General features: G+C 41.3%; 1 protein-coding gene across 2 annotated transcripts in view; it reads left to right on the top strand.

Annotated features, from left to right (window-relative positions):
• The window catches only part of GALK2 (galactokinase 2), a 156,876-nt gene that overhangs the window by 103,220 nt on the left and 40,508 nt on the right, over window positions 1–13,148 (top strand). For both annotated transcript variants that reach the window (XM_004611785.2, XM_055131912.1), the window contains one exon: window positions 3,248–3,458. In XM_004611785.2, coding sequence (XP_004611842.2) covers window positions 3,248–3,458 — 211 coding nt within the window. The remainder of the gene's footprint in view (window positions 1–3,247; window positions 3,459–13,148) is intronic.

Below are 13,148 nucleotides of genomic sequence, written 5' to 3' on the forward strand. Positions count from 1 at the left end.
TCCTACACCCCACAAAAACCAATAATAAATAAAAGAAATACTATGAGCTGAAGATACATCTCAAGTGGTAGAACACATTCTGGGCATATATAAGGCCTGAGTTCAATCCCTGGTGACAACTCATGGTCCCATGTGCCCCCACCCCAGCCCCCAGAATTGCTGGGTGTAGCCCTGGTGGCCCTTGAGTACTACTGGGTCTGAACCATTAGGCCTATACTGCAGGGCTGAGAATCACTGGCAGTGGCCCCTATGAAAATTAAAAATACATTGTATATTTCTGCTCTATGTATGTCTTTCTAAACTTTTCAAATTGTTGGGACATACACTAGAATATAGAACATGAATGAATTAATTAAATAAATTAATAAGTCCATCTATGGAGGAGGTGTCAATCCAACCATACTAATAAATACTACTCTAATGTGCTAAGAAAACAAAATCAAAATAAATCTTGTTTCTCTTGCTTTTAATTATTTTATTGGTTTTCAGGTATATATGTATATATATATATGTATATATATATATGTATATATATATATGTCTATTGTGCCCCCACCCCAGACACCCAGCATCACTGGGTGTAGCCCTGGTGGCCCTTGAGTGCTACTGGTTATTCAAGATACAGTACTACTGGGTACAGTATATATATATATATATATATATATATATAGAGAGAGAGAGAGAGAGAGAGAGAGAGAGAGAGAGAGAAGAGAGAGAGAGAGAGAGAGAGAGAGAGAGAGAGAGACTAGTTGTCCTCTTAGAGAACCTGGCAAGCTACCAAGAGTTTACTACCCATATGAGGGAGAGCCTGGCAAGCTCTCCATGGTGTAGTCATATGCCAAATACGGCAACAATGATGGGTCTCATTCCCCTGACCCTGAAGAGTCTCTAATGTGGCACCATTGGGAAGAACAAGTAAAGAGAGGCTGCTAAAATCTGAGAGTTAGGATGAATGGAGATGTTACTGGGCCTGCTCTAGCAAATCAATGATCAACAGGATGACAGTGATACAGTGACAGTGATATATATGTATAGCACTGTCTGTCTGTCCTCCCACTGTTTATCAGTTTGCTCGAGCGGGCACCAGTAACATCTCCATTGTAAGACTTGTTATGTTTTTGGCTTATCAAATACGCCACAGGGAGCTTGCCAGGCTCTGCCGTGTAGGCGGGATACTCTTGGTAGCTTGCTGGGCTATCCGGGTCAGCCAAATGCAAGGCAAACACCCTACCCACTGTGCTATCGCCCAGCCCATATATGTCACTGTCATCTCATTGCTCATTGATTTGTTCGAGCGGCACCAGTAACGTCTCTCATTGAGAGACTTATTGTTACTGTTTTTGGCATATCCAATATGCACAGGTAGCTTGCCAGGCTCTGCCTCGTGGGCTCGATGCTCTCGGTAGCTTGCCGGGTTCTCCGAAAGGGCGGAGGAATCGAACTCGGGTCAGCTGCGTGAAAGGCGAACGCCCAACCACTGTGCTATCGCTCCAGCCCATATATGTATATGTATATATTATTTGTTTGTTTGTTTGTTTGATTTTGGGCCACACCTACTGGTGCTCAGGGATTACTCCCCACTCTGCACTCAGGAATTGACTCCTAGCAGTGCTCGGGGGACCAGATTGGAAAGCACGGATACCAATTGGAGTCTGCCACTTTTAAGGTAAATGCCCTAACTGCAGTACTATCTCTCCAATCCCTGCAATTTTTTTAGCCACACCTACCAGGGATCAGGGGCACCTTTTAACGCTCTATACAGGGGTACCTCTCAGTGATGCTGGGGGGCCAAACCTGGGCCTCCAGAAAATAAAGCATGTGTTCGACCCACTGAACATCTTTCTAGCCCCTGTTTCTTTGCTTTAAAGATAGTATCATGTTCTGTGAAATAATTGGACAGAAAAATATAACACCATTTCTTTTTCCCACTTTGATATAAATTCATTAACTCCTTTCAAGTAAATGAGCCAGAATTTTTAAAATGGGATAATGACTATATGAATTTATGCTATTAACAGTCTTCAGAAGTGAGTGGCCTTAACCAAAATGCAATGGTCTTATGGTAAATCCTGCTTCCTGTTGAAAAGAAATCAAATAAAATGATCAGTATAATAGAACAGTAAATCAGATGCACATTTCCTTAAAAATGAACCGCCCTTATTTTTCCCCCTCTTTATTTAAACATGACGATTTACAAAGTTGTTCATGGTGGTTTGTTATGGGCACTCAACATTCCAACACCAACCTCACCACCTCTGTCACCTTCCCTCTACCATTGTCTCCAAGTTTCCACCCAGCCCTCAAGCCTGCCCTCACAGCAGGCCTATGATAATTTATTTTATGTTGCTTGTTACCACTAAATGGCTGATGGAATGATAAAAAAAATACTTAGCTCACAATTGAAACACAGTCATTTTCTGGAATATCCTTAATTTGGCTTGCTTTTTTTTTTTTTTTTGGCTGTTTGCACCTGCCACCCTCACACCCTGGAAATGAGTCTTAAAAACTTCAGAATGAGAGAAGTCTTCTGTTTTGATTGTTACCTGCTCCAAGGAGCACAGTCTGTGGTTTAAGGAGAAAGAGAGAAACATAATCTGGATTGGGGTTCCCCTAAATGTCCCCAAGTCACCAAACCTTCAGCTTCACCTTCTTCATTGGATTGAAGAGGTCTCATGATGTAATTGGAAGCCAAACTCTTCTCTTGAGAGTGGAGGAATAGAGAGCTCTGTTGCTACCAGCGTTCTAGTGAAATGGTTTTCATAAGGTCACCAATGAGGCTTTCATTTAAAATCTAAGACTTTCCTCCAAACGCCCATATCCTTAAACTCATTAGCCATTTTCAAAGAGACATGTAGTAAACAGGAAGTGCTTTAATGAAATTGGGCATACAGTGTCCACCTCAGGATTCAGGTCACATGAGATTCGAGCCATTTTCTGTAGACTTTATAGAGCGCAGTGCATTAGGGATGAACTGAAGAGGGATGAAAGAATAAAATTATTCAAAGAAACAGCCCTGGGGGAAAGTGGTGACAGGCAAAAAAAAAAAAAAATCAGTGGATGGTTAGTTTTTTAGGACACATTAATTCCAAACATCTGTACGTTTTCAAGCAATGGTGGGAGATTTCAAAATTTAAACAATGGGTCAGTTGAATGGGGAAGAAAAGTTAAAGTTGAATTTGGCTAATTAAATTAGCATGTATCAGTTTCTGAAATGAAAGATGACCATTATCTTGGTTTGAATTTACAGCTCCTGGCTAAGTACAAATGCTTGCAATGGGATAAAGTCCTGCGGCTGGAGGAGGTGCAGGCTGAACTAGGTGCAAGTCTGGAAGAAATGCTGTTAATCACAGAAGATGCGCTTCATCCCGAGCCGTATAGTCCTGAGGAGGTCTGCAGGAGTTTGGGAATTAGCCTGCAAGAGCTCCGAAGCCAAATTCTCAGTCCCGATACACAAGATGGTGAGTCTGCTGGGTAAAGCAGGGATATATTTTGCTTCTCCACTTGCAGGTGGAAACTTTCCAACTTCATCATGAATCATACTGATTTTTGTTTTATTTTGGGGTCACACCTGATGGTGATTGAGGCCTCCTTAGTAGGAGGTTCTTGGAGAGTTGCCCGGAATGGTGGGTGTGCCAGGGATCAAATGTGGACTCTCATATGTAAAGCATGTGCTCCAAGCCCTGTGTGTCATCTTCAGGGCTGGAATGTTACTGCTTTTTAAGCATGCTTGAGGGATTTTGGAGAAAATGAGTGTTTTGGCAAACTTCAATCATTGGTTCAATCCTAAGCAAGCATTTCCTGATCTTGGATATACCCATGTACACTGGCTAGGCAAACGTGAGTAATACATTATTTTTGTCCTCAAGACGTGTATATTCTTTTACGTTCTGTCTTCTCATATTCTGTATTAATTTTTATAACTTACATACCACTTCAGTAAAAAGATCTAGATTAGAACAATCATAACAGTGGAGTGGAGCAACACTCTGGAACACCAGCAAGTCTTCACTGCTTAGGTTGGCATGATGGCTCACTTCATTGAGAAGAAAGACAAATGAAAGTTGGAACCACAGAAGGGAGCTTGGGAGTGGCTGCTTATTTTTGAAAAAATTAAATTAGACTTTGCTTCTAGACAGGATCAGGTCACCAAAGGCATTGTTAAATATCTGTGTGTGTGTGTGTGTGTGTGTTTTATGAGTAATGAGAGAGTTGATAAAATGTTTATTGAATGAAGAAAATGAACAGGACATTCCCTTCCAAAAGCACTAACCCTTATGATTTGATTTTAGACATTGCCAATTTTTTTTTTAAATTGAGCTGACATTGATTTACAAGAGTATAAATTTTATATAGTTTAGAGGTACAATGTTGTGATATCAGCCTCGTTACCAAAGTGCTAATATCCCTCCACATAGTAGATTGAATTCATTCCATCTAGTCCTCCTTGTCTAATTTCTTGAACTCAACAAGTGTATATGACCTCTCAGGGCTGAGTATTGTGCTGGATGCTAGGGCATAAGGATGAGCAGGATATAATTTCTATCTCGTAGTGACCTGGAGTCCCAGAGGGAGAATGCCACATAATGGTCACAGTAAATAATACCTGTGGTAAGAAGGTAATTTTGTGAAGAGTCCTGAAAGTGTAGAGGAGAGAGTGCTAAATGCCTAGAGAAATTGTTTCTAATTTGATCTATATTGGCTCTAATTTACCTGGATCTTAAAAGGAAGTTATAGGCTTCTAGGCTAACAGGAACAGCAGGTATTCCAGTCAAAAAGTAGAATCTGAGCAGACACTAAAAATGGACCATTTGAAAGTATGTACTAAAGATGTGTCGTATGTAGTGTGAATTGGAAGCCAAAAAGAACACCCAAAGAAAGGCCACTAGGAGTTTATAGTTCTATATATTGAGGGAAGAAGAGCCTAAAATAGAAGATTATTGATAGATATTAAAAAGGATTGATTCTTGATATTGTAAAGGGGAGTTCAGATTGAAATAGATGATGACCTGTGTCTAGGAAAGAAGGGAATGGAGGGAAGAAAGAAAGGGAAGAAGAGAAAAAAGGAGTTAAGGAAGGTCATGACATAGATACTAAGTTAGGGAATTATAGCTTGGGAATTAATTTTAGTTCAAGATGTGGAATTCATTTAATAATATATTTGAGTCATTTGGTGAGATGACAAAGCATTTAAATAAAGGTTGTAGACAGGTAAATATCCAGGTCATATAATTAGATTTGAGAGATTTTATTAAAGAGGTGAAGGAAACTTAGTAGAATTTAAAATATTTACTGTCAAATTGTCTTCGTGAAAACAATCTTTTCATGAGATTACTTCTTAGAACAGAATCTTTGAAGCTTCACTGCTACCTCATTTTTCAAATGTTAAGTTTATTTTCAGTTTCACCTTGTTAAGTTTCTTAGGGGCTGGAGCGATAGCACAGCGGTAGGGCATTTGCCTTGCATGCAGCTGACCTGGGTTTGATTCCTCCACCCCTCTCGGAGAACCCGGCAAGCTACTGAGAGTATCTCGCCCACATGGCAGAGCCTGGCAAGCTATCCGTGGCGTATCCGATATGCCAAACACAGTAACAACAAACCTCACAATGGAGACGTTACTGGTGCCTGCTCGAACAAATCGATGATCAATGGCATGACAATGATAGTGAATGTTAAATTTATTTTCAATTTCACCTAAATTCTGTTCTGTCCTAGTACTCCTTTGAGTCCATATGGGCATTATTGTCTTGCCTGAATGATTCCTTTCCACTTATTAAATAAAAGGATGGTCTTGTCTTTGATGTTTTAATCCTAAATACTACCGTCTTTTTCTGGTTGGATCCCTTTCTGAAATACAGTTCCTACTTAGAAGAAGCTCAAATAATACTTATATTTTCTTATCCTTTTAAATAACAACTGACTCTTTTTCTCTTTATTTATATTATCTTTTTCTCTGCATTTACCTGTTTTTCTTTCTCTTCTTTTTTAACTTGTTTGTTTATTTATTTTGGGGCCATACCTAAGCTCAGGGCTTACTCCTGGCTCTGCATTCAGGAATCACTCCTAGCATGCTCAGGTGACCCTAGGGGATGCTGAGGATTGAACCAGCATGCAAGGCAAGTGCCCGACCTGCTATACTCTTGCTCCAGCCCTCCTCTTCTTATTCACAATTTTTAATAAGTTAATTTCTCATAAGTCTTGGAAAAAAAGGATAATTTTCTCATCACAGTACATGCAGTGTAAGTGTATACATTTATTCACTTGGTTCCAATGTTCTTCTAAACAGTGGTTCCATTGTTCTTGTAAAAATGATGCTTAATTTTACTTCACTCTCTGAAACAGCTTCCCTACTACACACTTGTATCACTTTCTATAATTGGCTTATACATTTTTGCACTCAATAAATCTATGCTAAATGAATGAATTCATTTTGTAATTCTGTTATCCTCAAAGGGGGTAGCTCTTGAAATTAAATAAAAAACCACCCTCTATGGCATGAATTAGTTGGTGAGATTCTAGACTTTCCTAGATAAATGTCTCTTGATTTATTCTCTTGGGTCACTGGAGACTAGCCTCAGCCAAATTTCCAATTGTGTTTTCTTGGCACTCAATTATAACTTTGGGGATCTAAATTTTTTACATTGTTGATTGAGTTCTTCTGCCTTTGTGCTTTAGTTGGTCTAAGAAAGACCTTAAGCATATTTTTCTCTTACCACATTGGAAAACATGATTCTAATTTAGTGTGGCTGTGACTTTGTGTGAGTGGAGGCAAAGATGACAATATCACCTCTCTACACCCATAGAGGTTGGGTGCTACTACCCCTTTTTTTCCAGGTGCTTACACTTTAACATTCCTAGCTGAACAAATTTTCCCATCATCATAATCCATGATGTTTTCAAAGGAACACAGAATATGATATTCTCTATATGCCAAAATTGTTTTCCTTACCTGTATATGACTTGAGTTGGAATATATTGACCTTGAGCTGATAATGTGGGGAGAGATGCTTAACTCAATCTGTGCCTTCTAGCTTCTGCTAAACCAACCAGAATACTGAAGGTCCATATGTAGTTTTAATTTGCTCTTCCCAAATTTATAATAATTAGGCTTAGAAATTCTTAGGGGCCATTAACATTATCTACATTTAAAAATATACAAGACACACACACTGCGGAATCCTCATATCTCTTTGTTTTTCTTTTTTTAAATTAAATTAAATTAATTAATTCATTTTTTAATCGAGTTACCATGAGAACAGTTACAGGGCTTTTAGGATCGAGTCTCAGTCATACTATGCTCAAACACCCATCCCTTCACCAGTGCACATGTTCCACCACCAATAACCCCAGCAAACCTCTCCTCCCACTCCCCCTCTGCCTGTGTGGCAGATGATTTTCACTTTACTCTTTCCTTACTTTGATCACATTCAATTTTTGACAGGAAACCCACTATCATTATTTGGAGTTTTCCCCCCAACAGTCAGACCTGTTGGAATGGCATCACTAGATTGTATGTTTTCTATTGTTGGTAACAAAGAGCATATGATGTTGCATGGTCGCGAAAGCTGCTGCCCAGATTTGGAATTCTGGTATTAAGTCCAGAGGTATTTCTGCCAGCAGCCGCTGCATTCTAAGATTGGTTTCTGTGGCGCTGGGATCATGGCTGTTCAGGAGCGGAGGAGCTGTTCATGGGCGACCGCTTGGGGTCTCATTTGGGCAGGAGGCAGGGCCGGTTCTGCCTCTCCCATCGCAAGATTCCCCATGCATCCCATCCCATCACTGTAAACTCCTACCTCTCTGTCCAATTGGTTCTGAACGGTGGTGGTCGCCATGCTGTCACAGAGTGGGAAAGGCTGAGGGACAGAAACCCTTCCCCTCCCGGGGCTGCACGGGGCCGTAGCTTAGTTCAGAGTCCAGGAGTATATCTGTCAGCAGCCGCTGCATTCTGAGATTGGTTTATGTGCCTCTGGGATAATGGATGCTCAGGGGTGGCGGAGCCATTACTGAGCATATATTTGTATATCAGGAAAGGTCATGCGGCCGCATAAGTGGCCATGTGGTTTGGAGATGTCCCAGTGCTGCATACTGGAGCCGTGTTAGTAGAAGTTCAGTGTCACCGGGGCTCCATCTGGAGAAGGCGTGCTGGCTGTACCTTCTCTGTCTGGCACCCCGGTGTTGTTGGCCCGGTCTGGGGTCCGGAGCAATCTCCGGCTTGCACTGCTGCTGGAACAGCTGGGATACTTCACTGCTGGTTGTGGCAAGATGGCGCCGAAAATCCTCATATCTCTTAAAAGTTGTTTAGAATAGTTATAATCTTCCAGATGGAATCCTGGTGACCGAGAACTTCCACAAGTAAGGCCCAGGTATGCAGGTTACAGGTCTGACTCTCCAGGCCGCATGGTAGCAGAGGACTCAGGCTGTTCGTCCCTGGGTCCCCGCCCACCCAGCACACTGGCTGTCATGCCCACAGTTTGCCTCTGGGTGCCATCTTAGCACACCAGCAACCCTGGCCCAGAGACACAGCACCAAGTCCCAGAAGATACCACAGCGCTGGAGATCACTCTGGGCCCCATACCGGGCCAGTTTCACTGGGGCACCCCAGATGGAACAGGTGCAGTCTCCCCACCTACTCCAGATGGAATCTTGGTGACCAAGAGCTTCCACAAGCAAGGCCCCGGTTTTTGGGTTCCAGGACTGAATCTCCAGGCTGCTTGGTGGCAGAGCACTGGGGCTGTCCCTCCCCGGGTCCCCGCCTGCCCGCCCAGCAGACTGACTGTCACGCCCACAATTTGCCTCCAGGTGCCATCTTAGCGCACCAATAGCCCTGGCCCAAAGACTCCAATTGAATCCCAAACTGGATTAGTTCCATACAGAGATGTCTCTGGAACCCAGTCATATACAATCTAGAAATTTACATGTACAATCGCGGCTGTGCAAGCTCTCATGATATTCAAAATGAGCAATGGAAAATAAATTATCGAGTGTCTGCCCTTGGCAGGTAGGCTTGAATGGTGGCGGGACATTTCGAGCAAAACATAACTCCCAAAATTAGACAGAGTATTGGGGAAATTGTCTGCCATAGAGGCAGGGTGAGGACTGGGATGTAGATGGTGGAAGATGTGCACGGGTGGAGGGATGGATGTTTCATCATTGTATAGCTGAATTTTAAACAAGAAAGCTTTGTTACTCCATCTCACGGTGATACAATAAAATAAAAATGTAATGTGGAGTTCATGCCCAATTCAATCAGCTTAATCAATGGCTGAACAAATAGCAGCACTCCTACATTATTTAAAAAAATGAATACTGTGTTTTAAAAGATTTTAGAATTCTTTAGAAAATACATACAAATTTTATGGTAATCAGAGATTTCCCCCCCCCCCTAACTTGTGCTTAATGCTTGTTATATACCAAATACTTAAAGCAAATATCTTCTTACACTGTGAATTATATCTTAAATATATTGGTATTTCTTAAACAGAAAAAAAAGAATAGCTATAATCTATGACTAGGAACTGAGGAACTGACAAGGAATAACTCAGAGATTATTGTCAGGTCTTTCCAGAAGTGGGAATTATCTAGGAGTATGGTACACTCTCTGGGGTCAGGTTGGCTTGGGAGAGGTGCTTTCTCTTGTGTTTTAAGAAGAAAAGGTGAAGCTGTGGGTCAGAGCCATGAGGATGGGCACAGGAGATAAATTAAGGCATTTAGTTGGATGATGAACAAAAGTACACAAGGAACTAAATGGAAATTGAGGTTAGGGGATGGGTGAGGTGGTTTGGGCACTAGTTTAAGGAAGAGTGATTATTGTAAAAAGAGAGATTTGATTGGGAGTATTCCTGTTGGCATACCCAAAATTATACAGTGCTGGATCTGATTCCCATTGTGTGAATGACCAACTTCGCCTGTGACCATATGCTGACAAAGTGCTGGCCAGCTGCTGAGTAATTTGTTTGGATCTGGTGACTTCCAAAGTCACGCGCAATCATGACTTTTGAGCAAGCACAGGACACTGGCATTAGACTGCTCTTTAGGAAAACGTGTTATTTACTTTATAGTTTACACATTACTTTTCACCCACATCATCTGATTTGAATCTCACAAGAAGCCTGGGGCAAACTGATCTTCACTTCACAGATGAGGAAATTGAGGTCAGTGAGAGCTACGTGATTTGTCAAGACTAGCAGTAGAATCAGATCTCAAATCGTAGTCTTCTGATTTAACGAAATACTTTTACTGTGGTTATTTTTTTATCTTAGCATATTAATAAACCAACTGTTTCAATCCTGTATCATGTAAGTGAGATATGATACTGAATTTGAACTTTACTTGGCTCTCAGAAGGGAAAAGAGGGTGTGGAGATAGGGATTTTTGGTGTGAAAAGAGTTTCCTTTGTACTACTTTGCATTCTAGTGCTTTGACTTTATAAGGTGGAAGATGCATTGCATTAGGTAGCCCCTTAGTTTAAGGAAAAAACTTAGAATAACAAGGTGTTAACACAAGGTGTTGTGTCATATAACTGTGAAATGAAATGTTCTCATTTGATAAATGTACAATCCACATAGACTATTTCAGTTATCTCTAAAAAGAGCCCTTTTTTTCCCCACTGAATGGAAAATTTTAGAGGTACCTAATTATTTTCAGGTATTTAAGTGATCCAAAAATAGTTTGTACATAGTATAGGAATAACGAATGATCAAAGACAACGATCTAAGAAATGATCTACAGAAATGAGGAATGTTCTACAGAACTAAATTTACCAAAGGTGGGGAGGAGGCCAGGGTGGACAGTGGGGACCCTGAGACAGTGGTGGATGGAGGGTGTGGTGTGGATCACTGTATGCAAGAAACCCTATAATAAACAGTACAGTAAATCATGGAGCTTCAAAAATCCCAATTTTTTATAAAATGAGTAGTTTATGAAATATTAGGTACAAAGTTCTGTGATCTCAAAATATTCAGTTGAAATTCTTTTAAAAAATTGAAAGTTTCCCATAGAAAGCCTAGATTTTTTTTTTCTTTTTGGATCACACCTGGTGATGTACAGAGGTTACTTCTGGCTCTGCACTCAGGAATTACTCCTGGCGGTACTCAGGGGACCATATGGGATGCTGGGAATTGAACCCAGGTCGGATGCATGCAAGGCAAATGCCCTACCCGCTGTGCTATTGCTCCAGTCCCCTAGAAGAAATTTTTTTTTTTTTTTTGCTTTTTGGGTCACACCTGGCGATGCACAGGGGTTACTCCTGGCTCTGTACTCAGGAATCACTCCTGGCAGTGCTCAGGGGACCATATGGGATGCTGGGATTTGAACCTGGGTCGGCTGCGTGCAAGGCAAACGCCCTACCCGCTGTGCTATCTCTCCAGCCCCCCTAGAAGAAATTTTTAAATTTATTTTTTATTTTTAAAATTTTCATTTTCTTTTTTTTTTTAAATTTTATTTTATTGAATCACCATGTGGAGAATTACAATGCTTTCAGGCTTATCTCTGTTATACAATGCTGAAACAACCATCCCTTCACCAGTGCCTATATTCCACCACCAAAAAAAAAAAAAACCCAGTATACCTCCCATCCCGCCCTCCCCCCCCCCCCCGCAGCTGATAAATTCACTTTACTTTCTCTTTACTTTGATTACATTCAGTATTTCAACAAAAAACTTACTATTATTGTTAGGAGTTGCTCACTAGAGTCAGACCTGTTGTGAAGAGATATGAGGTTTTGGATTTCTGTATTTTAGCAACTAAGTCTAGGGAAATTTCTTCCAGATATTGGACCATTGCAAGCTTGTTACTCTCATTTGTGGTCCTCATAATATGGTGGTCACCACGCCCTTCCCCCTGGGCAAGGAAAAGGAGAGAGAGAGAGAGAGAGAGAGAGAGAGAGAGAGAGAGAGAGAGAGAGAGAGAGAGAGAGAGAGAGAGAGAGAGAGAGAGAGAAACCTTTCCCCTTCTGGGCAGGAATGGGGCCGCCGCTTAGTTCTCGGTCTGGAGGCATTCTGCAAGGAGCTGCCGGTACCAAAAGTAGTTTAGCTGGCCTCTGGAGTCATGCTCGTGCAGCTGCGGAGAGGCCGCACATGTGTGGCTCCCGGGATCACATCTCGGCCCCTAGAAGAATTTTTTAAAGAGAAAATTCTAAGGAGAATCATAAACTTTCCTAGAATTAATTAATGTTGGTTGGGTATGAATCTTTATATTTGTGTGATCGAATATAAGATCAGATAAAATGAATCTTTTTGTTTGTTTGTTTTGGGTCACACCTGGCGATGCACAGGGGTTACTCCTTGCTCTGCACTCAGGAATTACTCCTGGCGGTGCTCAGGGGACCATATGGGATGCTGGGATTTGAACCCGGGTCAGCCACGTGCAAGGCAAATGCCCTACCCGCTATGCTATCACTCCAGCCCCTAAAATGAATCTTTAAAAAATTTTTTTATTGAATCACCATGAAATAGTTATAAAACTTTCATGTTTGAGTTTCAATCATACAATAATTGAACACCCATCCCTCCACAGTACACATTTTTCACTACCGATGTCCCCAGTGTCTCCCACCCCATATCCCAACCCTCCCCCTGCCTCTATGACAGACAGTTTTCCCCATATTCTCTCTTTACTTTGGGGCATTATGGTTTGCAATACAGATACTGAAAGGGTATCACATTTGGTCTTTTATCTACTTTCAGCACACATCTGCCATCCTGAACAATCTCTCCAACATCATTGACTTAGTGATCCCTTCTCTATTCCAGTTGCCTTCTCACTCAGCTCATGAGATAGGCTTCCAACCATGGAGCAATATTCCTGCCATTGCCTCTACTGTTCTTTGGGTGTCAGTCTCATATTATGTTATTTTATATTTCACAAGTGAGTGCAGTCATTCTATGTCTGTCCCTCTCTTTCTGACCCATTTCACTTAGCATGATACTCTCCATGACCATCCACTTAGAAGCAAATGTCATGAGTTCATCATTCCTAACAGCTGTATAGTATTCCATTGTGTAAATGTACCTTAAAGATGCCTTTAGCTTCAATGTCTTAGAGGGGATTCTGCCTACATTCTCCTCCATGTACCTATGGATTCAGGTCTGATATTGAGGTCTTTTAATCCACTTTGATCTGATTTTTGTGCCTGGCGTTAGACAGAGGTCAGA

This window comes from Sorex araneus, chromosome 3 (assembly GCF_027595985.1).
Source record: "Sorex araneus isolate mSorAra2 chromosome 3, mSorAra2.pri, whole genome shotgun sequence".
Taxonomy (NCBI): domain Eukaryota; kingdom Metazoa; phylum Chordata; class Mammalia; order Eulipotyphla; family Soricidae; genus Sorex; species Sorex araneus.